Here is a 26254-nt window from a genome sequence, read left to right as displayed (position 1 = left end):
AGAGGAAAACATAAAGAATATAATAAAAATATTTCCAAACGTCGGAGGTCATCCAGGGGTCACAGGGGTAAAAAAAAGGTCATTTTAACTGAAAATGCTCCGATTGAGCTTAAATTTAAATGCAATGATCCTTGTGACAGTCTAAACATGTTTCAAACATTAAAAAAATTTATTTAAGGTCATTAAGGGGTCATAAAAGGGTCAAAGGTCAAGGTTCTCAAAATGCTCCAATTGAGCTGAAATTTAAATGCAATGATCCTTATGACATTCTAAACATCTACTATACTAAAATAATAAGCGGTCTCTGTCTGTCTATCTGTCTGTCTGTCCGGCTATGCGTTCCGCCGTGCTGCGACGCATCGATCCGATATTTGGGACATGGGTAGGTGCCGGAAAAGCATGTTGACCGTGTGGTTTTGAAGGTCATCGGAGGTCAAGGTCAAAGGTCAAATTTTCAAACTTTGTCCGATCGGGCCCAAATTTGGTGGGTGGGACCCTTGATACGAGGGGAATATAGGGGCGAAATAAAATCAAGGTCAACCGAGGTCAAAGGTCATTACGGAGGGGTCCAATTTCAAACTTTGTCCGATCGGGCTCAAACTTGGTAGGTGGAATCCTTTGTATGAGGGGAGCATGAAAAACATTATATGGAGGTCATCCGAGGTCAAAGGTCAAAGGTCATGGATTTCAAACTTTGTCCTATCGGGCTCAAACTTGGTGGGTGGCATCCTCGTACTGAGGGAATATATATGCGCATAAACAAAATTGAGGTCAGCCAGTGCTCTCACAGCATCAGGGCTCTCACAGCTGCAGGTGCACTAGTCTATACTAATAAAATAAGCGGCCTGAGCTCTGTGTGTCTGTCTGTCTGTCTGTCTGTCCGGCTCTGCGTTTCGCCGCTTCGACGCATCGTCGTTCGATATTTCAGACATAGATGGGTACGGGCGTGCGCTGTTTATCGGGTAGTTTTAAAGGTCATCGGAGGTCAAGGTCAAAGGTCATGGATTTCAAACTTTCTCCGATCGGGCCCAAACTTGGTGGGTGGGATCCTTGATATGTAGGGAATATATATGCCCAAAATAAAATCGAGGTCAACCGAGGTCAAAGGTCATTACGGAGGGTCAAATTTCAAACTTTGTCCGATCGGGCTCAAATTTGGTGGGTGGAACCCTTGATACAAAGGGAATATATGCCTGAAATAAAATTGAGGCCAACCGAGGTCAAAGGTCATTACCGAGGGGTCAAATTTCAAATTGTGTCCGATCAGGCTCAAACTTGGTGGGTGCAATCATTGCCACAAGGGGAATATATGCACGAAATATCATTAAGGTCAACGGAGGTCAAAGGTCATTACGGAGGGGTCAAATTTCAAACTTTGTCCGATCGGGCTCAAACTTGGTGGTGGAATACTTGATACGAGGGCAATATATGCACGAAATACAATTGAGGTCAACCGAGGTCAAAGGTCATTACGGAGGGGGTCAAATTCCAAACTTCGTTCAATCAGGCTGAGGTCATCAAAGGTCATCAAGCGAAGGACATCTATGGTCAGATGTTATATGGGTCATTGGGAGTCAAACTGTATCGCTATCATGCTGGTGGTGCTCTCACATACAGCTGGGGTGCCCTCGCAGCTGCAGGTTCTCTAGTTTAAAAAATATTTTAAGATTCATTTAAGGTCAAGTTTTCCAAAATGCTCCGATTGAGCTGAAATTTAAACGCAATGATCCTTATGACATTCTAAACATGTTGAAAATATTTTCAAATTCATTTAAGGTCATTAAGGGGCAATAAAGGGGGTCAAAGGTCAAGTTTTCAAAATGCTTCAATTGACCTGAAATTTAAATGCAATGATCCTTATGACATTCTTAACATGTTTTAAATATTTTAAAATGCATTTAAGGTCATTAAGGGGGTCATACAGAGGTCAAAAGTCAAGTTTTCAATTCAAAATGCCAGCTTCTCACGATCAAGGTAGGCCTATTAAAACGGCAATTAATGAAACAGTCTTATTAAAATTAATACTATCCTGCACAGTATTGCTGCTTGATCAGATCGTCACAGTCATCCGCCTAACTTACCTCGTGCCCTTGCAAAGGGCACAGTTGCTCTAGTTTATTTTATATTCTTTACTTTTCCTCTTTCATTAACACCACTCGGGTGGTCATATCTTCGTAGCATTTCGAGATTATGTCCATTACAGACTCCGGGTGACAGTGGTATAGGCCTACCACAATATACTGCCGAAGCCACATGGTTCAGCTATGGTGCGGTTATCGCTCTAGTTTTGGGAGTGTGAAGTTCCTGTTGGGAAACAGAATTAGAATCAAGAGGGACAATCAATAAAAACAGCAAACATTATATAACCCTAACACAGTAAACACTTCCAGTCACTACAAATACTACTTGTTATGAACTGTGCATCCATGCATCCCATGGGATGATCCGGATGATGCAATCACCCTAATATATATGGTATGCATAGTTTTGTTGCCGTGCCAGCGAAAAACCTGTGGCTACCGGTCGCCGACTAGCAAGGGTGAAAATAAGTGGGAGACGGGAGCCATTTAGTCCCCAGAAACCCTGAAATGGCCCCTGGTTCCATCTAGATTTAAGCTGACCAGGGGACACTTTTCTTCAGAAACTGGCCCCTGGTCACTACACCCAAAAATTAAATTCTATAGCCATTAATGCATGATGAACTCATCCAGAACAAATATTGGCCCCTTGTTGATTAGAAGTGGCCCCTGGTTCCATGTTGAATGAAGTGTACCAGGGGCCATTTTGTGTAAAAAGGAGCTCCTGGTTCATCATTTCTTATTTTCACCCTTGCCGACTAGTGCTTGGGGTCTCTGGTTCGAATTCGACCAAAACAACTTCTTTTTTTTTTTCCCTCTTTATTCTTTCCTTCTTTCCCTCCTAGTCGCAAAAAAGAAAGCAAAAATACCAAGATTGACCCTACATTATACAAGCTGTATCAAAATGATTGGTACCCGGCAGTTTTGATGGTTATTGAAAAGCCTGCTTTTTCTTAATGCAACATTGGATCCTCTTAAAATAACCATAATTTATTGTTATATAACTGTTAAAGACATTAATCAACAAATTATGCGGATCCCATGTTGTATTTTGATGTGCCAGTCATGTCCATAATCACTGGAAACTGTTGGGTACCAATCATTTTGATACACCCTGTATGATACTGTAAATACTGTAAATGTGAGTGTTTTAAATAATCCACTGTAAACTCCCATGTTTTTTTTTCTGCAAGCATGATTGATAAAATTACTCAATGTATTGTATACATGTCTATCATTTACGTCGGTTTCATAAAATCAATGAATCTCAGTCAATGCACTCTTACAGCAGTTGTACAAATGCATTCAACCACACACCCGCCCTAAAAACACACTGACTTCTAAAATGCTTTTGTAGCCATTCCGTGTGTTTTTGTAAGATCACGGTACCCAAACCACTCGAGTATGTCTCTCCTATTCCCTTTAAGGGCTCCCCTTACTCGACGTGTCTGTAAATTACCACGTAACACTCTACAAAAATATTTAAGATGTAGTTAAGTCAAGAGCTAAGTGTAGTGTGACAATGTGACATCATATTACACTGAGGAACCTGTTGCTATGGTTACCAAAATAATCAGCCCTGGATTAAATTTCTCTTGGGTTAGTTTGTAACCGACTTGAGAATCGTTATTGCAGCACTGAATTTTATTAGTTTTTTCTTTACTGATATCATTTTAAGTCAAAAATGTGATTTTGATGATTAGCGGTCTTTAATATCTCAATAAATAAATATGCAATATTTTTAGTAGATAGTACTTCAGTTTGCTGATGACAATTAGTCATGTTAATAAATAGTAGAAGTACCTTTGTTATCTTCAGAAGATAGTATTCCAAATAATACTTTAAAATCTTGTAATTCACTTTGCTAATGTAATAATGTTAGTCATGTTAGCAGCTAACTTTGCTATCTTCAGTAGACGTTTCAATATACATTTTATATCGGAGCGTCGATGCTTTAGTCACTGAGGAAGAGGACAAACAAAAAGAGGAGAAAAATATTCGCGAAGCCTTACTATTATTAGCTATCTACTATAGACAGCAATTACTAGAAGTCTTTGTGTTAGCGGATAATGTAGAGATAAGCACTTAGCAGCTCATTTAAAAAAATTCAAATCTAGGGAATCTGTCACAGTTGATCTGTAATCACATAAGACTATAATCTGAGTATCATTAAAGTATGTGTTTCCCGACAACGGTTGTTTCAAAACATACATGTACTCATAATCTGGCATATGAAATTTCTTCCCTTGCAGACGCTTGAACCTATTTATAGTGGATGGTTGAGACATTGCTGGTCACTTTAGATGGCTTGAGGCCTAGTGGTTTTATCAGCTTATGTTTGTATTGTGCATACAATAACAAATTGGTTATATATGAGCAAACTAATTGGAATTAAGTAATTTAAGAGAGATTTGACCATCCAGGAAAAATTGACAATTTCTTTTAAAGGTTCTTGACTGCATGGACAGCCTCATCCGAGTCATCCCACATTTGTCTTCATCAAAACTGAGATTTTGTTGTCACATACAAAATGTATCAAAAGGAAGCTCATTGGTTTGATCTTGATTATTGTAAGTGGGTGACAATGGATAAAGAATATCTCATCAAGTCGACAAATTGAATGAAAAATATGGGTTTCCTGACCCCCTAGAATAGCTAAAACTCCTAGTTTTCCAGGGGCTTTGCCCCCTGGATCCCCACCTGGGGCCCTAACGCGGGCCCCTAGACCCCATGGGCTAGTCGCTTCCTGGAAGTATGTACTATCCTATAGGGCATTGTATGTATGGCCATGCGTTTTGAGTTGGGGGATTTTTGCCGGACATTGCATATTTTTGGGAAATCGCGCCATTTTTTGTTTATAATTAATTATTTCAGTACCTGTACATGCTACTATAGGCAAAGTATACATATTCTGAAAGGAAATTTCATGAGGATTCCAAAAATGCAGTTATTTATGATGCAGGGCAATGCTAAGAAATATATATGAAGATAAAAAGGGAAAAATTAAAAAAAAATTGCCAAAGATCAAGTGGTCCTATTTTTAAAATGCCTTACCCTACACCAAAACAGACTCCATTTTTGCATTCCTCACATCAAAAGCTTTCAGAAAATATATAGTTTTACTTTGCTACCTGTTATGGTGCTCAAATTGCGCAAGGGTTAAAACGCAGCATTCAAAAACGGTGCTGAATTTGATGAAATTAACAGATCATGTTCTGTCTAGAAAAATTAAGTAATTAAAAGTACAAGAATGATATGTATATGAATTCAAGTTGACATTACAACAAGTTATTCACAGTATTTTGAAATTTGTTGTCCAAAATTTTAAGTTTGTAGTAAGTTAAAGTTGCACTTGTATACGATATCACAGTCAACAACAGGATTTAAAATAATAAGATTTGCAGAATTTCAGATCTATATTTTGCAAGTTAATCCCAATATGCAAAACAGTTTCTTTTGGAATTACTGTCTCCTGGGAAAGTCTTATACAAAATTACTTTATGTTCAAGAAAGATACAGGTACCGGTACAAAGAATCACAAAAAATGAGATGAAGTCAGTCCTAATTTAAATACACATGTATGTTCAACTGATGTACATTGAAGTGACTTTATGTAAATGTAATTGTAGTCTTTTGAAATTGTGAAGACCAAGGGGGTTAGGTGGTTGAGCCATCCCCCACCTGATATGAGTTGGTTAGCTAACTCACCCCCCAAATAAATGTCAAACACCCCTATAACCAACCCCTTCCCAAAGAAAATTTCACCCCCCCCCATAGTGTGAAATCGAAAATTGGCCTGGTAAGTGGTAAACACAAATGTTCACCTTAATTTTGGGCTTAAATATAGTGTACAATAGCCATTGTTTTGCACAACAATCACACCGGGTAATCACAGGTTCAAATGATGGCTACTAGGAATTTGTTTGTCTTTGCCCCTTCAGAAAACTTACCATGATGCGCCACTGAACATGTAAAATACATGGACCACCCAACAAAAAAAAAGGGATTTTTACCAGGACCATGTAGGTAAATTAAGAAGGTTATGTTTGTAGGTTAAATATTTAAATCTGAGAGTGTAAATCAAATCAGAAATACAATCCTGACAAGTTTTCGCAAACTTCACCGGAAAAGAGCATATCCTGAGCCGCTATTTCTCGAGCAGCCATATCGTAAGCCGACTCCACCCTGGCTAAATAATTCAGTTAATTACACATTCAGAATATTTAATAATATCCAGGCTTGTCATATTTAGGCAATTTGACTAATTTTGGGCAAAGAAGCAAATCAGAAACAACATATAAACAAGCTGGAGCAAACATTAACACAAAAGTGCATATCATGGGCCAGCATATCATGGGCCGACTCCACCCTGACATTTTTTTCGTTCAGCTGCTATAACTTTTCAAGTATACATGCTATATTAAAAGTTAAGGTACCAATTTGAAGCACTCACTAAGAGCTTTAATTTGGTATATAATTTACCTATGTAGGTATCTACAGTAATTAAACAATTTGACATTCAGGCAAAAAATTATGCGCAAATGTCCGGGCTCCAGCCTATGAGACCCCCAACTCATAACACGTGGCCGTATACATTTGCTGAAGTCTCATCAAAACCACTTTGAGCAATACAACTCAAAATTTGGAAACATATTGTTTTATGTAAGATAGAAAACATTATTTAAAAAAATAAGAACTTGGCTAAATATAATGCTGCATGTTGACTTGAAAGCTTAGGTGACAGAATTCCAGAAAATGTTGTGTTCCAAGTAGATGCCGCACAAATAATAATGCACCAATATTACTAGTATTACTATTAGGCCAAAAAAAAATTGTTGTGTTGCCCTCAACCGCCCGACCCTAAATCCTGAAAAATCAGGGTCGGCATTTTTTTTTTTTTTTTTTTGAATGATGATTTTTACAGATTTGTTCAAAAAATCAATGTTTTTCACTTAAAATTTATATTTTATTGAAAGACTAGTCTTTAATTTATATCTAACAGGTCAAAAGAAGTCAAAATTGACAATATGTCCCCTAACTGAAGAAGCATTATTTAATATTTGGGGGGATTTTTAAAAACTGAAGGCTTGAAAAAAAAAATTTAAAAAAAAAAAAAAATCCGACCGTCCGACCCAAATTTCCCATTTTCCCACTTGAGGGCAACACAACAATTTTTTTTGGCCTTATATTAGTATTAGTAATATTAGTAAGGAAATAAAAAACAAGTCACAAGTGAAATATTGCAAATCATGAAAAAATTATCATTTGATAACTTCAAGTCTCACAATATTTAGGACAATATTGTAACAACAATACAGTTGTTCATTGAATATGCATGTATGCACAGCAGACACTTGCACAGACGATGCCAAGGAGCAAAGTCTCTTTCTTTAACTCTCTTCACGCAGGTGTCGACTGCAGACGACATGTTTAATTTTTTTTTTTTAAATTCAAAATTTCAGAAATGTAAATTTTCATGACCATATTTGGAATCAGCATGAAAAATGCATAAAAATGAGTACAAACAAGCCTAGTATTGGTTCAGTGGTTCTTAAGATAGCTCTTGATATTTTGAGAAAATATTTCAAAACTTCAACTTTTTCCGTTGAAGAGCATGGCTGCACGCAGAGCATTAATGTAGACAGATTTCTTGTGTGCTACATGTAGCTGGATGTAGCCATTATTGACTCAATGTAATTACAGCTTGAATCAAGTATATAGACCAATTGAAAATGGCTCAATTTCTAGTTGGCCTTGATTCATGTGTTACAGGGAAAATACAGCTGAAATAAATTTAAGAGACCCTGGATGTTGACAAAATCAACTCAAAATCAAAGGTTGAATATAATAAAATTCCCTTAAAAGGGAAGGCCAGCCTCAATGCAGAAGAGGTCTTGTAAATAGTTTGGGTCACCGTGAAAGGCATTTTTAGGATCACGCTTACATCCATGTTACATGACAGTTCACCAAACCATCAATGGTGAGAACATGCACACTGAAACAGCAAAAAGCATTAACTCCTATAACTCCTGTCAACTCTTTAATTCATAAATTGTTCTGTATTTTTCCAAAATCATTAAAAAAAAAACCCTGTTATTTGAAAGGTATATTTTTGAATGGCCATCATACGAGTTGAGTAAAAAATGCTGCTGCTGTAGTTAGTCTTTGTGTCTCTTTTTATGATATGATGTAAATGATGATGATGATGATGATGGTAGAATGCTGTTGATGCTGCTGTTGATGATGACAATGATGATGACTGTGGGGTAAGGCAGGCATTTTCAGTCAGGTTTTTGGGTACAGGACCGAGATTTCACTACCCGGGTAAGATCCAGCATCGGGTTACCAAAAACAAAAAATGCAAGGTTATTTATTTTTTGGGTTTGGAGTGTCGCTGGACCTAAAGCTAAATGCTAGGATCTTTCATGGTTGACCTCCAAAAAAAAAATTGTTAGTGTTTTGAATATAATGCAACTTGATAATTACGGTTCATGACATACTCTCCGATTTCAAAATGCATTGAAATTGTATTCATTTTGAAAGTATGACAAGAACACATCGTATTAACTTGCATCACACTTTTTTGGAGGTCAACCATGAATGATCCTAGCATTTAGGTTTAGGTCCAGGGACACTCCAAACCTGAAAAAATAAGTTTTGGTGGCCACATATGACCCCAAATATATATGGGGCTTATGTTATCATCCAAATGGTTGTTTTGTTGTTTTTTGTTTGTTTGTTTGTTTATCCGGGCGGAAGCAAATTCATTAATCCACTGCGCAGCTCCAACGCAATGGCAGATCAACTTCAAACTTGGCACGGGGATAGTTTTGTGTCACATTATTTGCATATTTATGAATATTAATGAGCTCATTAGCATATTTTGCCTACATTGTCTCAATTTCTAGTTGGCCTTGATTCATGTGTTACAGGGAAAATACAGCTGAAATAAATTTAAGAGACCCTGGATGTTGACAAAAATCAACTCAAAATCAAAGGTTGAATATAATAAAAATTCCCTTTAAAAGGGAAGGCCAGCCTCAATGCAGAAGAGGTCTTGTAAATAGTTTGGGTCACCGTGAAAGGCATTTTTAGGATCACGCTTACATCCATGTTACATGACAGTTCACCAAACCATCAATGGTGAGAACATGCACACTGAAACAGCAAAAAGCATTAACTCCTATAACTCCTGTCAACTCTTTAATTCATAAATTGTTCTGTATTTTTCCAAAATCATTTAAAAAAAAAAACCCTGTTATTTGAAAGGTATATTTTCCCAGCCAAGTTTCACAGAAATTGGAGTTATTTTTTAGAATTGGCAATTCAAGCGATTTGTGTTTCGGAGGCTTCAGTTAACAACACAGGTGATCATAAAAATAAATATTTGGCTAACTACTACAAGTTGACATAAAAAAATAGGTAAAAAATATCACAATTACCAATTTTCATGCTTTGCTTCTAAGTATTGAATTTCAGTTGTGACAAAAATTTAATTATCACAGCAAGTCATTTTTTTTGCTTCGGAGGCTTCATGTTAACAATTGTTAAACATTGCAGAAGTAGTTTTTTTGAAAACAACAGTGCTGGGATCATCTAAGCTGTTATTTTCTTGTGTGTATTGAATCAATGATTCTATGCGGCAGATATTGTAGATTTATCACATGTTAATTTTTTCACCCATTTGTTAAGTATGGTGTTTTTTGCATGTGAAGCCTCCGAAACAGGCTTTTATGGGTATCAGTATATTTTTCAAACATTAACCATAATGTCAAATTTTTTTTAAATTTATGACATTCTGCACATATCAAGTAATAATTACAATGCAGATATCAGTATGAAACACACTAATTTAGATATGCATAGATGATAATTAATCTTATTGTTGTTTCGGAGGCTTCATTTGTTTCGGAGGCTTCAATTGTTAACGGAAAGTTTGTATTGGGTCCCATTTTCAAACGGTGATATATATCTCCACGATTTAAAAACATGTGACTTGAGGATCTACTTTGCTACATTTTGATAAATAGATTGGATGAGCTCTTTTATATATATTTGCACAAGCTTGCTGAACAGTTTGTTTCGGAGGCTTCAAAAAAGTTAACGGAAAAACGGCTCTTTGAAGTCAAGATTTTATAAAAATTTTAAAAGCTTGCAAATCGACTAATTTTTGTTACCCATTTCAAGTTAAGATAACAACTGTTATGAATCAAGAAGAACTGAAGAAATAACCAAGAATTATGAACCAAAGCTACACCCACAAAGTTTGTTAACAATTGTTAACGGAAAATGAAGCCTCCGAAACAACAAATATCGAAGTCCGGTTCTCAAAAATACAGGACTGTTCACAATTAAATCTAAAGTGGAAGTGTTTACTGAACATATGACTGTACTTTAAAGATAAAAAAAATTATCCATGAACTAACTGAAGAAAACACAGGGTTTTACAAAATGTTACTGTTTTTATAGTTTTTCAAAATGGCAATATTAAGTACATTTTTTAAGCCTGCTAAAACTGAACGCAGTAACTCCCAAAGCTGATTATGCTACCCAAGGTAGCTGCTAACTAGATGACTTATGTGGCCAAAAATCATGGAATTCTGTGGCTTTATTATAACACTACGGATTAAAATGTTAAAAATCCAAAGTTACACCCTTTACCGTGAAAATGACCATATACATTGTAGTGGCCTCATGTGGTGTATAGTTTTGTGGGGCCACCTTAATTATGAACCGCATAATTCTAGTTATTTATTTTTTTCAATTTGTGACCATCCTCCACAACTGAGCCCGGATGTCGCCAGTGCCACTATTGAGATATGCTCTATCGAACTTAACAATAAACAATAGGAAACAAAGGATTTATTGACTGTTTGATTGATTTTCACTACTTAAATGTCAAGTACTATAGACGTGATATACATCATTTTAAAGCTTAATTTCAAGCAGAATATTTTGGTTGAATATCTCAAAAATGATGATTGGCGACTTCAGGGCTCAGTTGTGCTGAGGGGTCACATTTTAGGTACCCGATTACCTGCCCGACAATTTGTGTAGGATACCCGGGTACAAAATTACCTGAAAATGCCTGCCTTACTGTAAGGGATGATGATGGTGATGATAGTGGTGGTGGTGATGATGATGTTATGGGTGTTGATGGCAAGTTGATGAGTAGGAAAACAAGGAGCAGGCCTTTGAAAAGATAGTTGGAATATATACACTGCAACTTCTTTCAATCAATCAATTGCAATTTAGGGTTGTGAAGTACATGTTTTCATTACATTACACTGGGTTGTGAACTACATGTTTTCATTGCATTACACACGGCAATTAACAGTCTTATTGACCTGATTTTACCAATGGTAATTAAAGAATGTAATTTTGAGGCAGACATTGTGTTGCAAAATACTATGGTAGTGTAAAGGCCACAGTTTTGCACTACATTTGTCTTCACATTTTCTTCTCTCTTAAGAGCCTATATAAAAATATATGGGAAGTATTTAAATTAAAAAGCAAAGTGTAAAAAAAATTATATATACTTTAAAAATGTCTACATACAGAAGCTTAAAAGCTAAAATCACTAAAAAACCAAGTGAACGGCTCAAAATTTGCAAAACATAAACAAAATTAATCATGCGAAAATTTATGCTGTATTTTTACAGTATCAAAGATATCATATAAGTTGAAGAAGACTGTCTCCCTCCCTCATTGATTTGACTGATTATGCTTCATTAGTGTCTTGTCAAAGACTGATTGAGTGGACTATTCCATAAGAAAGCCATACACCCCCTGTGGAAGACATGACCTTAATCTCCCATACAGGGAGTATGAATCTCAAATGGAGTCACACATTTAGGTAGCCCCAGTTCACACTCCCTGTGTGGAAGATTAAGATCATGAAAATTCAGGGGGTATGAATTTTGACTGGAATATCTAGCCCATTGGGGTTATAAAAGTGCGATGGAAAAACTAGGTCATCAGTTAATGATAAACTAATATTAATACGATTATTAACAAGATACGTACCTATTTAACCTAATTGGAATGACAAAAAAATCTATTAGGCTTTATGATTGAGAATATCTGCACTTTGGGCAGAAATACTGTACTGAGTAATTTTCGGCTTTCAAAGAAATACTGTGCATACTAAATAATTTTCGGCTTTTAATGTTTTTTTCTTATTCTTTTAATGTTGGTTAGTGTTACTATGGTATGACAATGGTTAATGTTTTTATCACATTTTCGCAGTTTATATGTTAGTATTTGGTTGGTTTTGGTGCAGATATATGGCACTTTTAACATGATTTGTTAACATAAAAATATACCAGTAATAGTCACGACTAACGACTATTGGCGACTAGTCGCCCAAGCCTAAAGTAGAAGCATACATTATGTTAGCAAGAAAGTTTATTGCAGTGAAAAGCAGATTTCATGGATGAACAAAATTCCTCTTTAACCCAATATTTGTGGGAGAAGGGCCCAACTCCATGGAGTTTGCCTTTATTCCATATTATGTGTACCGGGAAGACTATTTAGAGAGTGGATTTTGGCTCATCTTTCACACACAAGGAAAACAGTCTGCTGGCAATAAAATACTGGGTCTAACTCATTTTGCAAAAAAAATGGAGATGGGCCCTTCTTCCACATAGGTATTCAATTGTTCATTCACTATGGACCACAAGAGCCTCATCCCAATGTCATAGTCCAATAACCTCAATTACATAATCATAGTGCAAAATTTGACCTCAAGTTGCAGAGTATGAGTTTTGTACCCAAATCTTCAAAGGTCATTCAATGAATGTACAAATGTATTGGGGTTTAAGAACTGTTCCCCTGATAGATGAGCATGTTGTGGATCCTAGTGATTGTGTGGATACAAATTTAATCCAAGTTTTTTGTTTTTCCACCCTTCTTTCTTTTACCTTTAGACATGGAGGCCTCTTGTATGGAACTAGCCTTAGAAGGGGAACGGCTCTGCAAAGCAGGAAGCTGTCGCGAGGGCGTGCAGTATTTCGAAGCCGCTGTCGACGTGGGCACAGACGATTTAAAAACACTGAGTGCCATTTACAGCCAGTTGGGGAATGCGTACTTTTATTTACAGGAATATGGTAAAGCCTTAGAATACCACAAACATGATCTTACACTTGCGAGGTATGTATCTCATTATTCTTGGGACGAAATGTGTGACTTACATAGTTCCAAGCCAGAAGGGAATAAATGTGTTGACACACTACATGTACTGTATCCATCTTTGTGCATGTATGTATGTGTACAGTGTTGTTTCTGCCATAAAATTACATCTTGAAATGATGTCGTTCAGTCAGAGAGATACATGTATGTTGCTAGCTGCCATCATTTTACCCGAGTTGTCATTTTTATTTGGTTAGTGGCTGGGACTTTCATTTTTGAATGTGGCACTTCACAGAATCTATTTGAGAATGCCTGTTTTAGCGATTACCGTGGTTACAGGCTACTGTAAGTGTATATTTTTGTGCTACATTTCTATTTACAATTATTGTAAAGGGAAATTTTTTGTGTTTTCTGTGCTTTTTGCTCTCCAAGCAGCTATTGTGAAAATAACAAGATGCAAATATACTCCTTTTGTGTGTAGTGGAATGCTTAGAACAGCAAATTTAAGGGCTCGGATAGCAACATTTTCACACATTTTTTGTGAGACCTAAGAGCATATCAGACATATCGAATTGCATTTTGAATATGAGGAATGTTCTTTTGATATCAAATAATTTTGATTTTTTGAAATTTGCAATATAATACAAATTTTATGGCAAATTATTAAAATTTGATACCGGTATTTTTAATTTTTTTGAAATTAACACTCCATGAAGTAGTATCAATCTAAATGATATTTACTGAAAGCATGTAGCTGGCATGGAAAGCCGTCCATCATATGAAAATTTTAACCTTTCGTATTATAGATTTTTATCCCAAAATGCTCACCAAACATTTTTTGGCCTTTTGGGAAAAAAATGTATATCTTCAATACGAAAGGTCAAAATTTTCAATTGATGGTCGGCTTTTCATGCCAGTGACATACACTTTAAGTACATATCATGGCCGTGTGTCCTGAACTCGCCACCCTTAGCTCGTTACATGACAAATATTATGAATTTTTACACCAACCGGGTTTCTAATTAGATTATCTCGACAATCATCAACCCTAAACTAGCAAAGGTATACATTTTTGGAAAGGTGAAGGCATAAGCAATTCAAATATATACATTTCAACTCATTATACAGGGTGACCTGCAAGTTATACAGGGTGGAATAAAAAAGATTTTGATAAAAATGGGTCACTCAAGGGTGCACACCGGTAAATAGCTCCCATTGACTTTCTGTACAAACAGGGCCCAGGAAAACGTCATTTTCTTGACTCCAGAGCGACTCAGTTCTTCAAAACTTACCTTTTCTGCAAGTCGAAGGTCAGATGAAGTCATCTATTGTAGAAATTATATACGGAATCCAGCATTCTTTTCCAGAAAAAAGCCGACTAGATCACCCTATAGCCCATACAGCGTACGCCACCTTACAAATAGCTTGGTGTTTCTGAAATGTAACACATTTTGAAAGTTTAGCCAAATTGTAATAAAAGTCAGATCCTGCTCATTTTTCACAGACAATCTATTTCCCAGGCCAAAATGAGGATTAAATATGAATCAGGGCCTAATAGTTGGGTTTTAAGCCTTTTCTGATGGATTTAATTTAGTCGTATTGCACGAATCCTCGTTTTAAACACTGATTTTTTTCTCCCAGGGTGTAGGAGACTTGTATTTACTGGTGTGCACTCTCAATGCATTGCTTATTACCAACTTACAGTAATAAACTGGAAGTAAACAACATTCATTTGGTTAGAGGATATGGAGAGCCAACTGACTTTGGAAGAAACCAAAATCACAGCTGTTTGGTAATCTCGAAATATAGGGTGTCCCAAAGTATGTTAGATTTTTTTTTTTTTTTTCATATTTTGAACCTAAACATTTTCCCCCTAACCATACAGAAAAAATATGTCCATATTTAGATTCCTCGTCAAATTTCCCTTCAGAAAATCTATACTTTGACTATATATGATAGGATAAGTAATTAAAATTTTACAGTAACTTTTAGATTTTGAAGACATAAGCATTACTTAATACAGTGTTTAATATGACAACGGGTAGTTTTGTATGGAAAAGTTTGTATTTTCTAGACTAAACCAATCATAAATTATTAAAAACAATTAGTAGAATTGTTTAGCTGTAAGGCCATGAGTGTTTTAGATGCTAAATAGAGTCCAAATCCAATTTACAGCCTTTACAGAAGCAGATTACGCACTAAAAATACCAATCCCATAGAGTTTGTGTGTACCACATCCCCAACACCACATCCCACCACCCCACCCTGCCCATTCTGAATTCTATGAAGCACAGTGTCAGTATTAAAAAAGTTCAAGTATTTCTTTCTACAGGGTTGAAAGTGCATATTATTTAGCAATAAAATGAGACCACAAGCATGACAATACCTTCTTGCTTGACAGAGATATCATCATTTGTTTTGAGTCGACTTTGGCAAAATGTAACGTCACCACCTTTTTTTTGGTGGCGAGCTCATTAGATAAAGCTTACTTCAATGACATTTTAATATTTTGCCATAACATTTGTATTATATCACAAATTTCAAAATGACTTGATATCAGAAGGACATTCCTCATATTTAAAATGCAATTTGATGTGTCTGATGTGCCCTCAGGTCCCACAAAAAGTACTGTGCAGACATTGCTATCCGAGCCATTAAAAACGATTGAAACAAATCACAATTGCCAAGAACGAAAAATTTACACTTATACAGTGTCACGTTCCAAGTAGCTTCCATGAAAATAACAAAGTGTGAACATATTCCATTTGTGAGGTCAACGTAAAGAATATTGAATATTGTGGACTTAAAATGTGCGAAATATTTCAAAATTGGCAAAAAATATATTGCGAGAAAATTTCCTCGGAAATGCAAGTATGGTTCTCTTCCAAGTTGACACAGTATACCTTAGAAGGCTTGTGGGTACATGTATGTACGGAGTTAATGCTCTGCGTGCTAGCCATAGGCATCAACATAAAAAGTCCAAGTTTTGAGATATTTTCTCAAAATATTAAGAGCTATCTAAAGAACCACTGGTCCAATACTAGGCTTGTTTGTACTCATTTTTATGCATTTTTCATGCTGATTCCAAACATGATGAAAAATTACAATTATGAAATTTTTGAAATTTTTAATTTTTTACAATTTGTCGTCTGCAGTCGACACCCGCACGGAGAGAGCTAATGTTGATGACAACATTATGTAAATAACCAAATTTACTGTTATGTTCTATTTTTAAATATCGATGTGAGGTGACCTGTTTAACCACTAAACACAATATTTGGCTATTCCATTTAAAATTCACACTGCCCCTGTGGAAGATTTTGGAAATATCTTCCACAGGGGGAGTATGAATTTCAAATGGAATTAACACAATAGCAGCTCCATTTGAAACTCACCCTCCCTCAGAGGAACATTCAGGTTGAATTTTTCTCAGAGGGTGTATGAAATTCAAATGGAGCTGCCTAATGTGCTAATTCCATTTGAAATTCATACTCCCTCTGTGGAAGATATTTTCAAAATCTTCCACAGGGGTAGTGTGGATTTTAAATTGAATAGATTTGTACATGTTGTGTAGAGCTGCCCTAATTTATATGAATTTGTCTTCTGCTTGCTTTGAAAGATTCTGTGCCAATTTTAAATAATCACATTTTGATGCAATCAAAAGATGGGAACTCTGTTGTATAAATTTATGGATTTTTAAGTAATGTACAGGCAAAGTGCAATTTATAAGAATGGCATTAAGATTTTGAGCGCACATATGATCAGTTCTAAAGTAGTTTATTTGTGGCCCATCAAGGCAAAAAGAGGCCAAAATAATAATAAATGAATGAAGAAAACAAAATGTTCTGTAATTTAAATGCTATTGTCTCCTAACTATATAGTTGGTGCAAAAATTGTTAAAATCAGGGTTGCTGCTACTGATTTTGAATTTCAACTTCTTGTTAACAAAAATATTGGCAATTTTAAAAGGGCATTTCGTGATCCACAGCATCATCCCCCCACTTTTCTAGCAAAAATATCATGAAATTTGAAAATTTTACGTTCTGGGACACGAAATTACAACACATTGTCCATGGAGCAGTGTAATACAGGTGACATAATCATGCATAACTCACAAACACAAAATCGGAATCAACTGAAATTTTTTTCGTGGATATCTACTAAAAAATGTCTTTTAAAAAAAGAGGATGCTAGGATCATGAAATACTCCTTTTTAGGGAGGATATGAAGCTCAGCGCTATTTGGGGTCCAGAATCTCCAGTATTAATGTATAGCCTGTATGCCTGGAAAAAGTGGAATTTAGGAAGCTTATTCCAGGGAAATTTTGGAATTTAGAGCGAAATTTTGCTTCCCCATGTAAGAAATACAGAATTAATTGTGGTAAATTTGACTGTGTTGGAGGGAAACTTCCCAGGAAATAAAAATGGCTTCTTTGATCATGTGTTATGTTGAATGGTCTGAATCATGAGTTAGTTGTTTGATAGGGTCAAGTAGGTCCATTTTATCGTGACTAAAACACCTAATTTATTTTATTGTATTTTATGAAGAAATTTAGAAAGCATGAGCATTGATTTCATGATGCTTATTATTTTTGTTGATACTTTTCCTGAAAAAATTGTGACAATACACCTGCTGTATAATTCCTAGTCCATACTGCATAGTCAGTAAACCCGAAGACCTCTTCCAAATATGTGACCATCCACCACAAAGTGGTAGTAAAGTCGGCTCTAGATCATTTTCTGTTTATTGCAGATTTTGAAAGAATGCACTTTCAGCTTCAAAATGACACCTCAACCAGCTTCATCGTACATCTGGAAGTGAAGTTATGGTTCATCAAAGGTCAAATTCCTAATATATTTTACAAGAAATCCATATACTGTTTTTGATTGTATCTCAAAATGGAAAATGCCGACTTTACGACCAGTTTGTGGTGGATGGGCACATATTAAAATGTGCGCCAACTGCAGATCCGAAGGAGACTACATAATAGTCTGTTCCTAAATCTTTGACAGTTAGATGAATGAGCTGCCAAAATGTTTTTGAAAACTCAATGCCATTGGCATCCTGTAAAAGCAGGAAAGGAAGTTGCTATTGTATTTTGGTGAAAAATTACTTCCTGCAAATTCTATGAAAAGTAAGCAGAATTATAAAATAAGTATTATAAATAAAGGAGTGTCTCCATTAGTTAGAGTGGCGGTAACTTTGAGCACAAAACGCAATAAGAAAGAGCATGGAAAACATTATTATTTTATACCATATTTTATGAAGAAATTGAGAAAGCATGAGCTTTTATGATTTTATGAAGCTTATTTTCTTGATCCTTGTCCAGAATTTTTTTTTCTGACAACACACCTGCTTTATACAATTCATACAGCATCATATACATGTGACCCATCACATCAAAACCGGCCACTTCGCGGCTGGCTTCATTAGCAGATAACAATAAAAGAAGATTACAAGAACAGAGAGCAAGTTTCTTTCACTCCAGAAATAAAGGTTTTTTTTTCATGATGGGAACATACTAATTTTTGCGAAAGTTCACTGGTGTTTTGTAAAAAATATTTAACTGACTAAGAATGAGAATAAATGATATGAATTTTTGTTTTTACTATCCTCGACGGTGTGATAGACCGTACCGACATTCAGGTCCAATATTTAATCGTAGTTACGCCGGCATCCACATTTACTCAAAATATTGTACCTGCCTGTCGTCTCTCACACAGTAAGGAATCTAGCATAAAAAAGATTCTTATCGTTTATTCTCTAAACCACTTGAACAAGTGGAGACTCTCTTCTTTTTGTGTGTTAATGAAAATCTTTGGATATGTCTCTAGTACGTACCCACAAGTAGGTGTGTGTAGGTGTACTCTCACTCAGTTCTGTTATTTCACTCAAAGACAATTCAATATAAATTATGAAAAATGTTATCATTATTACGGCTCAAATGACAGCTGCATAAATTGAATTATCTAGATAAAACTGGGACAAAGTCACTCTTTGGCTTCACATAATTGTATCTGAGCAACTTGCGTGCTCAGTGATAGCATAAAGACATTTTGGAACTTGCAATTTAGCATAAAATACAAAATGCAGTTACATTTTTGTACCTTTTCTTAAGGGATCTAAAATGAGCATTTATTGCGTTTCGACAGTATTTTTTGTGGGACATGAGAGCACCTCAGACCTATCGAATTGCATTCTGAATACGAGCATGTCTTTCTGATATCAAATCATTTTCATTTTTTGAAAATCACAATATACAAATTTTATGACAAATTATAAAAATTTGATATTTTTCAAATTTGTGATATATAACAGTCCTCGATGTAAATTATATAAATCTAATGATATATTCTTAAAGTGTATGTAGCAGGGAGGAAAAGCCGACGGTCAATTGAAAATTGTGACCTTTCATATTGAAGATATGGATTTTTTTCCCAAAAAGACCTAATTTTTTTTGGTGTTTTGGGAAAAAAATCCATATCTTCAATACTGAAAAGGTCAAAATTTTCAATTGATCGTCGGCTTTTCATCCCACCTACATACACTTTAAGTATAAATCATCAGATAAAGTTTACTTCAAGTACTGTTAAATATCAAAAATATCAATTTTTAATGATTTGCCATAAAATGTGTATTAAATTGCTAATTTCAAAAAATCAAAATTATTTGATATCAGAATGACATTCTTCGTATTCAGAATGCAATTCGATATGTCTGATGTGCTCTAATGTCCCACAATAAATACTGTCCAAACGCTCATACCCCAGCCCTTAAAACAGTCAAATTGATTAATTATTTTTATACTGATGTTATATAATATTTGACTCACTTTTTAGTTTTGTTGGAGATGGTGGGGAACTAGAATTTTATAGAGCGTTGGACTGTTGGTTCAACATGTTCGAATATAATATTATATATGCCATGATATTGGGGGAGGAATTGGGAAACAGAAAATATATAGAGTGGGAAATTTATTTATTTAAAGGTAGGCTATGTACATAAGATATATGGAAAACAAAATATGGAGTATTAAATGGCAAAGCCACCCCCAAACCACTTCAACCAGCTTTTGAAAGATATGTGTGATTTACAAAATACAGTCAAGAGTACTTCAAACACTTGATATAAAATGTGTAATTTATTGTGTCACATCAAGAAAGTAGTTTTTGGGAACATATATATATTATTAGGCCCCAAAAAAGGTTTTTGCCTTTCAGTAGTGACGTCAGTGCGTTGAATGCATACACCAATTACACCAGTACTTCAAGCGAATGTTAGTGATTTGAGGCTGCGCCCAATAAAATGCGCACTGACGTCACTGCCACATCAGGGTGAAAAATGGTACAGAGATGTCTTGATAAACCAAAACAATTGATATTGAGTTGATCTCAAAATTGCGACTATATCCAGCACCAGCTCTCTTTGAATCTTTGAACAAGTTCTAGGGGTGTGGTTTTCGGGTAATTTTGTGCCGGGTACCGGCGGATTTTTCAGGCGGGTAACTTGGGGGGTACCCGAAATTGCAAAGAAAAAAAAAAAAAAAAAAAATAATTTTAGTTTTGTTAAAGTTATTTTGGCTTTGTAGTGTCTCTGGACCTAGACCTAAATGCTAGGATTATTCATGGTTGACCTAAAAAAAAATCAAGATGTTTTGTATTTTTAAAATGATTTCAAAATGCATTCAAATTCAATGCATTTTGAAATCATTAATAGAATATGACATGAATACAAATTATCAATTTTCATATTAGAAATACAAAACATCTTGAAAATTTAATTTTTTTAATTTTTTTTAGATCAACCATGAATGATCCTAGCATTTAGGTCTAGGTCCAGAGACACTACAAACCGAAAAAAAACTATGAAATTTTTTTTTATTTTTTTTTTTTTATTTCGGGTACCAGGGCAGGGAATTTCTGGCCGGGTAATAGGATTCTCGGGCGGGACTCGAATTCCCGGGACTCGCTCACACCCTTAACAAGTTCATTACGAATGTTAATTACAATTGGATTTTGTTCATTTTGAACAATGGGAAAAGATTTTTTACTCATATTTAATTTTACTGATGTTTCATAAACAGTGTGATGAAACCACTAGTGAAGTGGTGAAACATCACTAAAATAAAATGTGAATAAAACATCTTCATTCATAGGAATTGTTTAAAATGAACCAAATCCACACTGGTCAGCTCCGTTAGCTTTCTCCCGGGGCACTCAAATATGACAGTGTACGCATGCGTGACCAAATTGTTTTCAAACACCCCCTAAGCGAGTTTTACCCTACCAGCACATTTAGCCCCTTAATAAGGTAATTTAGTGTAGAATTTACCCCTAATGAGTTTTTGGCTGGTGAAAATGCAACAAATGTACCCTTTTGGACTCATAATTTACCAAAAATTTGAAAAGGTACCCTAAACAAGTTGTCCAGTTTCAGAAAACTACCCTTATTCTTGAAAATCACTGTTTTTTAAACCCTAAAAGCGTCACGCGCGTAATTTGCCTTGCAAAAAAAAACACCCCCTTTTACTTGTTTTTTTGGTCACGCATGCGTACAGACCATTTATGTGAGTGATCCCCGGGAGCTTTCTAGCCCACTAAATAAACAAACAGGAAGGGATTTCAATCCTCTCTACAGTACAAATTTGCACTGTCATTTCAATTAATTTGTCCCTGTACAGAATTATGCATTTAATTATAGGAGATGCCATATAAAAATTTTACGTTAGGCCAAAAAAAAAAAAAGGTTTGTCTCAAAGCTATGCAGCTAGCGTTTGTAAAATCCCACGATTTGACAAAAAACAAATGCGGAAATTTTTTTATTTCAAAATTTTTTATAGTTTTTCCAGAAAAAATCGGCGTGAAAATCTTTTTCTCAAAATACCATGAAAAAAAGTCCGGGGAAAAAAAAAAAATCGCATTTCGCAATTGTTTTTAAATTTCTCGTGAGCTTTGAGACAAACCTTTTTTTTTTTGGCCTTAGAGATATTAAAAATACCAAAGGCTTGATATTACCGTAGTTCTTTTATCAAGTAATTGACCGGAAATGACCCCTATTGTATTATGTAACCGAAAACAATTATCAATTCCTCATAGTTTCCAAACCATGCAAAACATCCTTAAGGGGGTACTACACCCCTGCCCAATTTTGTGCTCATTTTTGCATTTTTCTCAAAAATGATAGTGCATTGGTGACAAGTAAGATGTGTGTATTATAGGGGCAAGGACTACAACTAATGCACTGGAAATTTTATTTCAGCACAGACAACAGTTGTGGAGTTACAGTCAAAAATGAGGGAAAACCAATATTTGATCAATAAATCGATAACTACTTGCCTTGAGTTGCTGAATTTTCAGTGCAGTAGTTGTAGTCCTTGCCCCTATAATAAACATATCTTGCTTGTCACCAATGCGCTTATAATTTTTGAGAAAAATGCAAAAATGCTAAAATTGGCCAGGGGTGTAGTATTACTTAAATTCAACAAAATACTGATTTAAAACATCCTTAAGCATATCAATGTGCTAAACTTGGTTCTCCTCAAATTCGGAAGTGACATCTAGGCACGCTTGCGGCACCACTCGGCGAAAAAGCATTGACGTTTGATAAATTTGGGACAAAAATTGTCGCCTGGTTCCATTATGAGACTCACGGAGCGAAGCGCATCACCTGCCAAATTTCACCCTTGCTTTTGAAGTTACTACATTATTATAAAATCACCCCTGTTATTGTACAGTTACTCAATTATACATTAAGGGGGTACTACACCCCTATGGTAAATTTGTGACTATTTTTGCATTTTAACACACTGGTAACAAAAGTTATTTATATTATTGGGGCAAGGAATCCAATTACTACACTGAAATTTCAGTGACTCAAGCCAAGCGGTTCAGTATATGCGATCGGAAATGAGGTACATCCTAGCGGTACCTTATTTCTTATCATAAATAACGAACCGCTTGTCTTGGTCACTGAAATTCCAGTGTAGTAATTGAATTACTTGCCCTATAATATACATAACTTTTGTTACCACTGTGTTATTAGTTTTGAGAAAAATGCAAAAATAGACACAAATTTATCGAGGGTGTAGTACCCCTTAATGGATTGGAATATGCTCATCACTAAATTTGAACATTTTTATGAAAGCAATTTAATTATTGAATTCCTACATTATAGACTGTCATTATGTCATACTCTAGTATAGGGTGTGAGCACTGTCTCCAACATCCACTCACAATTCTGTAAATATTTTTGCTCCTGGAAGATGTTAGTGATTTTATTTTTTTCTCTCATTTAGTATGGGAGTTAAAATGTGTTAATATTTGTGAATTCATGAATTCATAATTAATAATTCAATAAAGTCACAGTAATGCTAATCATTAAAAAAAATCAGAAACAAATTAAGGGTGCACAATATCATGCTAGGCGATAATATCGTGAGAAAATAGTTATTATCGTGATGCGATAATTCTCGCTGTTACATCAATGACCCCACGATAAACTATAGACTCGACAAATAAAAGGTGAATAATTTTGCCAATAAATATAATAAAAGTTTGTAGTCGGATTTTACCTTTCTAAATAAAATGGAGCATTTGCGATGTACCTAATTCATTCAATGAATCCATTTAATATAATTTCAGTAATTACCGTACTGACGCGAGTATAGTCCCACCTTCGAGTAAAGTCCCACCCCCAACTTTTCGAAAAATTTCAGAAATTAAAAAAAAAAAAAAGCAAAAAAAATTTCAAGATGTTTTGTATTTTTAATATGAAAATTGATACTTGGTATTCAGGTCATAATCTATTCATGATTTCAAAATGCATTCAAATTCAATGCATTATGAAATCATTAATAGACTATGACATGAATACAAATTATCAATTTTCATATTAAAAATACAAAATATCTTGAATTTTTTTTTTTTTTTTTTTTTTTAGGTCAACCGTGAATGATTTAATTTTTTTGGGTTTTCGGATGGTGATATTCACATTCAAAAATATGAGGATAAGTATATTTTTTTTTTTTTTTTTTTTTGAAATTGAGTATAGTCCCACCCCCAATTTTGAAAAATGTTCACCCAAAAGCGGGGTGGGACTATACTCAGCGTCATCTGTAGTTTTGTTGAAACAGCATTATTTAAAGCTTAACCCTAACTGAACACAAGGTTTTTTGCTATCGGAAGGGTAAGAGGAAACGAAAAAGGAGAGAAGATGAAGAAAGAAGTCACTTGTCACCCCCGGGATTCGAACCTTGGACCCCTCGCATGCCACGCAGAAGATCCCCAGCATGTAGCCACACAGGTGATGTTGGACTTAGGCTGATTGCGTCATCAAGTCACGTGCAATGCGTGCACGAGCAGTGCTGTTTAGACTAGAGAAAAGTCGAATTCAAACTCGACATCAAATTCGAATTTGACTCTGTTAAATTTGATTACGACTATTTACACCCTCTGTCACTAATTTGTTTTATTAAACCTCAGATTATAATTTATTAAATTCTATTTTTAATGCCTGTATACTTTTTAAACAAAAAATCTGCATGCAAAGTAGTGAAATTGAGATAAAAGTCAGCGTTTTTCGGTAGAAACATTTTGAGTACGTCGCCATATTGAATTTATTAACACATATTTCACTCATTCTGAGCATGTGCAGAACGTGTCACTGCTCAACTTGTGATGTCATAGTTCATATAAGATTCATCCGCGGGGCGGCTCACAGAATTCAGGCTGTGCCGGATCACAAAACTTTTTGACCTTGCTTTATCACAGTGGCTTTATGAACTAAATCCATTTGCATCCGAGTTATATGAGATAATACTGTGACCCATTTACCCTAAATCAAAACTTTAAAATCCATCGGGTCAAATGGAAAAGACGGCATCTTGTGACAAGATTTATAAAATCGGTCATTTTTGTGGATTTACTTTGAGTTTGGAGTAAATTGGATGTAGGTTTACAGTACACTCACTGCAGTATGCTGCACATGTACGAAAATACACAAGAACAGCTGTTGTTTATCGAAATCACAGTGGTGTTGCTTAGCGACATATCAACAGACTTGAAATTCACCTCGCCAGGTCAGTGACACGCATGAAAAAGTCGAATTCAATTCGACTGACTGTTTAGACCAGGAAAAGTCACACTTCAACCACGACAAAGTCGAATTGAATTCGACTTAATGAACCTCAGGAGCATTGTTGAACAACGACTTTTGAACTCGACTTCAGTCGTACTTGAACAACGACTGTACCTGTTTAGACCTAAATTCGACTGAACTCGACTTCAAAAAAGTTGTTGTTGAAGTACGACTTTTCCCTAGTCTAAACGGGGTCTAAGTCTTCAAATTTCGATATGATCGATATTGCGATAAATTTTGTGACGATATCGCGACATGGAAAACCCTAGCGATACCCACCCTTAAGACTGTAAATAAAATTTCACTAGTAGGAACACAAAATGACATCCATTATGACATGTGCAGTTCTATTTTACCTGTCTTTTTGTTTGTTTGTTTGTTTACCCAGGTTGGTCCGTGAGGGACACATCTAATCCGTGGGAAATCCATGGACCGTTCCAAGCTCATACTATAAAAAAGCACAAGCCTGGATAGCCAGTGTAGGCTAATAAAATGCATGCTGGTCTAGATAGCTTTGATAAACAAAGCAAGAAATGGTAGAAAATAGCAAGGAAAAGGAGAAAGAGAGAAGGCCACTCCCAAACACAATTGTACAATTTTACTCTAGTCTCTTAGCCCTTACTTTGTGAGAAAGGAAACTGGAATTCCAATCTCAAGCCCTGATGCAAAGGCTTTTCAACCCCCCCGATGCAAAGGCTTCAGTGCATGCTTATAAAATGACCTGAATGTATTGGGTACAAAAACTCATACTCCTCAACTTGAGGTCAACCTTTGACCTGTGAATGTTGATTGGAAGTCATTGATATGCAGTTGAAATGAGACTGTTTTTGTGCAAATTGTGCAAAATATTTCATGATGCAGTAGTACTCGTTAATTTGGCAAGTTCAATTTGAAGTACTGTAATAGGCAAT

The 26254-nt window shown here is 35.4% G+C and overlaps 1 protein-coding gene across 2 annotated transcripts in view; it reads left to right on the top strand.

Annotated features, from left to right (window-relative positions):
• Nucleotides 1-26254, top strand: part of LOC140136796 (uncharacterized) — a 130620-nt gene that overhangs the window by 9398 nt on the left and 94968 nt on the right. For both annotated transcript variants that reach the window (XM_072158394.1, XM_072158393.1), the window contains exon 2: nucleotides 13007-13229. In XM_072158394.1, coding sequence (XP_072014495.1) covers nucleotides 13009-13229 — 221 coding nt within the window. In that variant the 5' untranslated portion in view covers nucleotides 13007-13008. The remainder of the gene's footprint in view (nucleotides 1-13006; nucleotides 13230-26254) is intronic.

This window comes from Amphiura filiformis, chromosome 17, assembly GCF_039555335.1.
Source record: "Amphiura filiformis chromosome 17, Afil_fr2py, whole genome shotgun sequence".
In the NCBI taxonomy this organism is placed as follows: Eukaryota; Metazoa; Echinodermata; class Ophiuroidea; order Amphilepidida; family Amphiuridae; genus Amphiura; species Amphiura filiformis.
The sequence above is the reverse complement of the archived record's forward strand: the minus strand, read 5'-3'. Positions and strand labels throughout refer to the sequence as shown.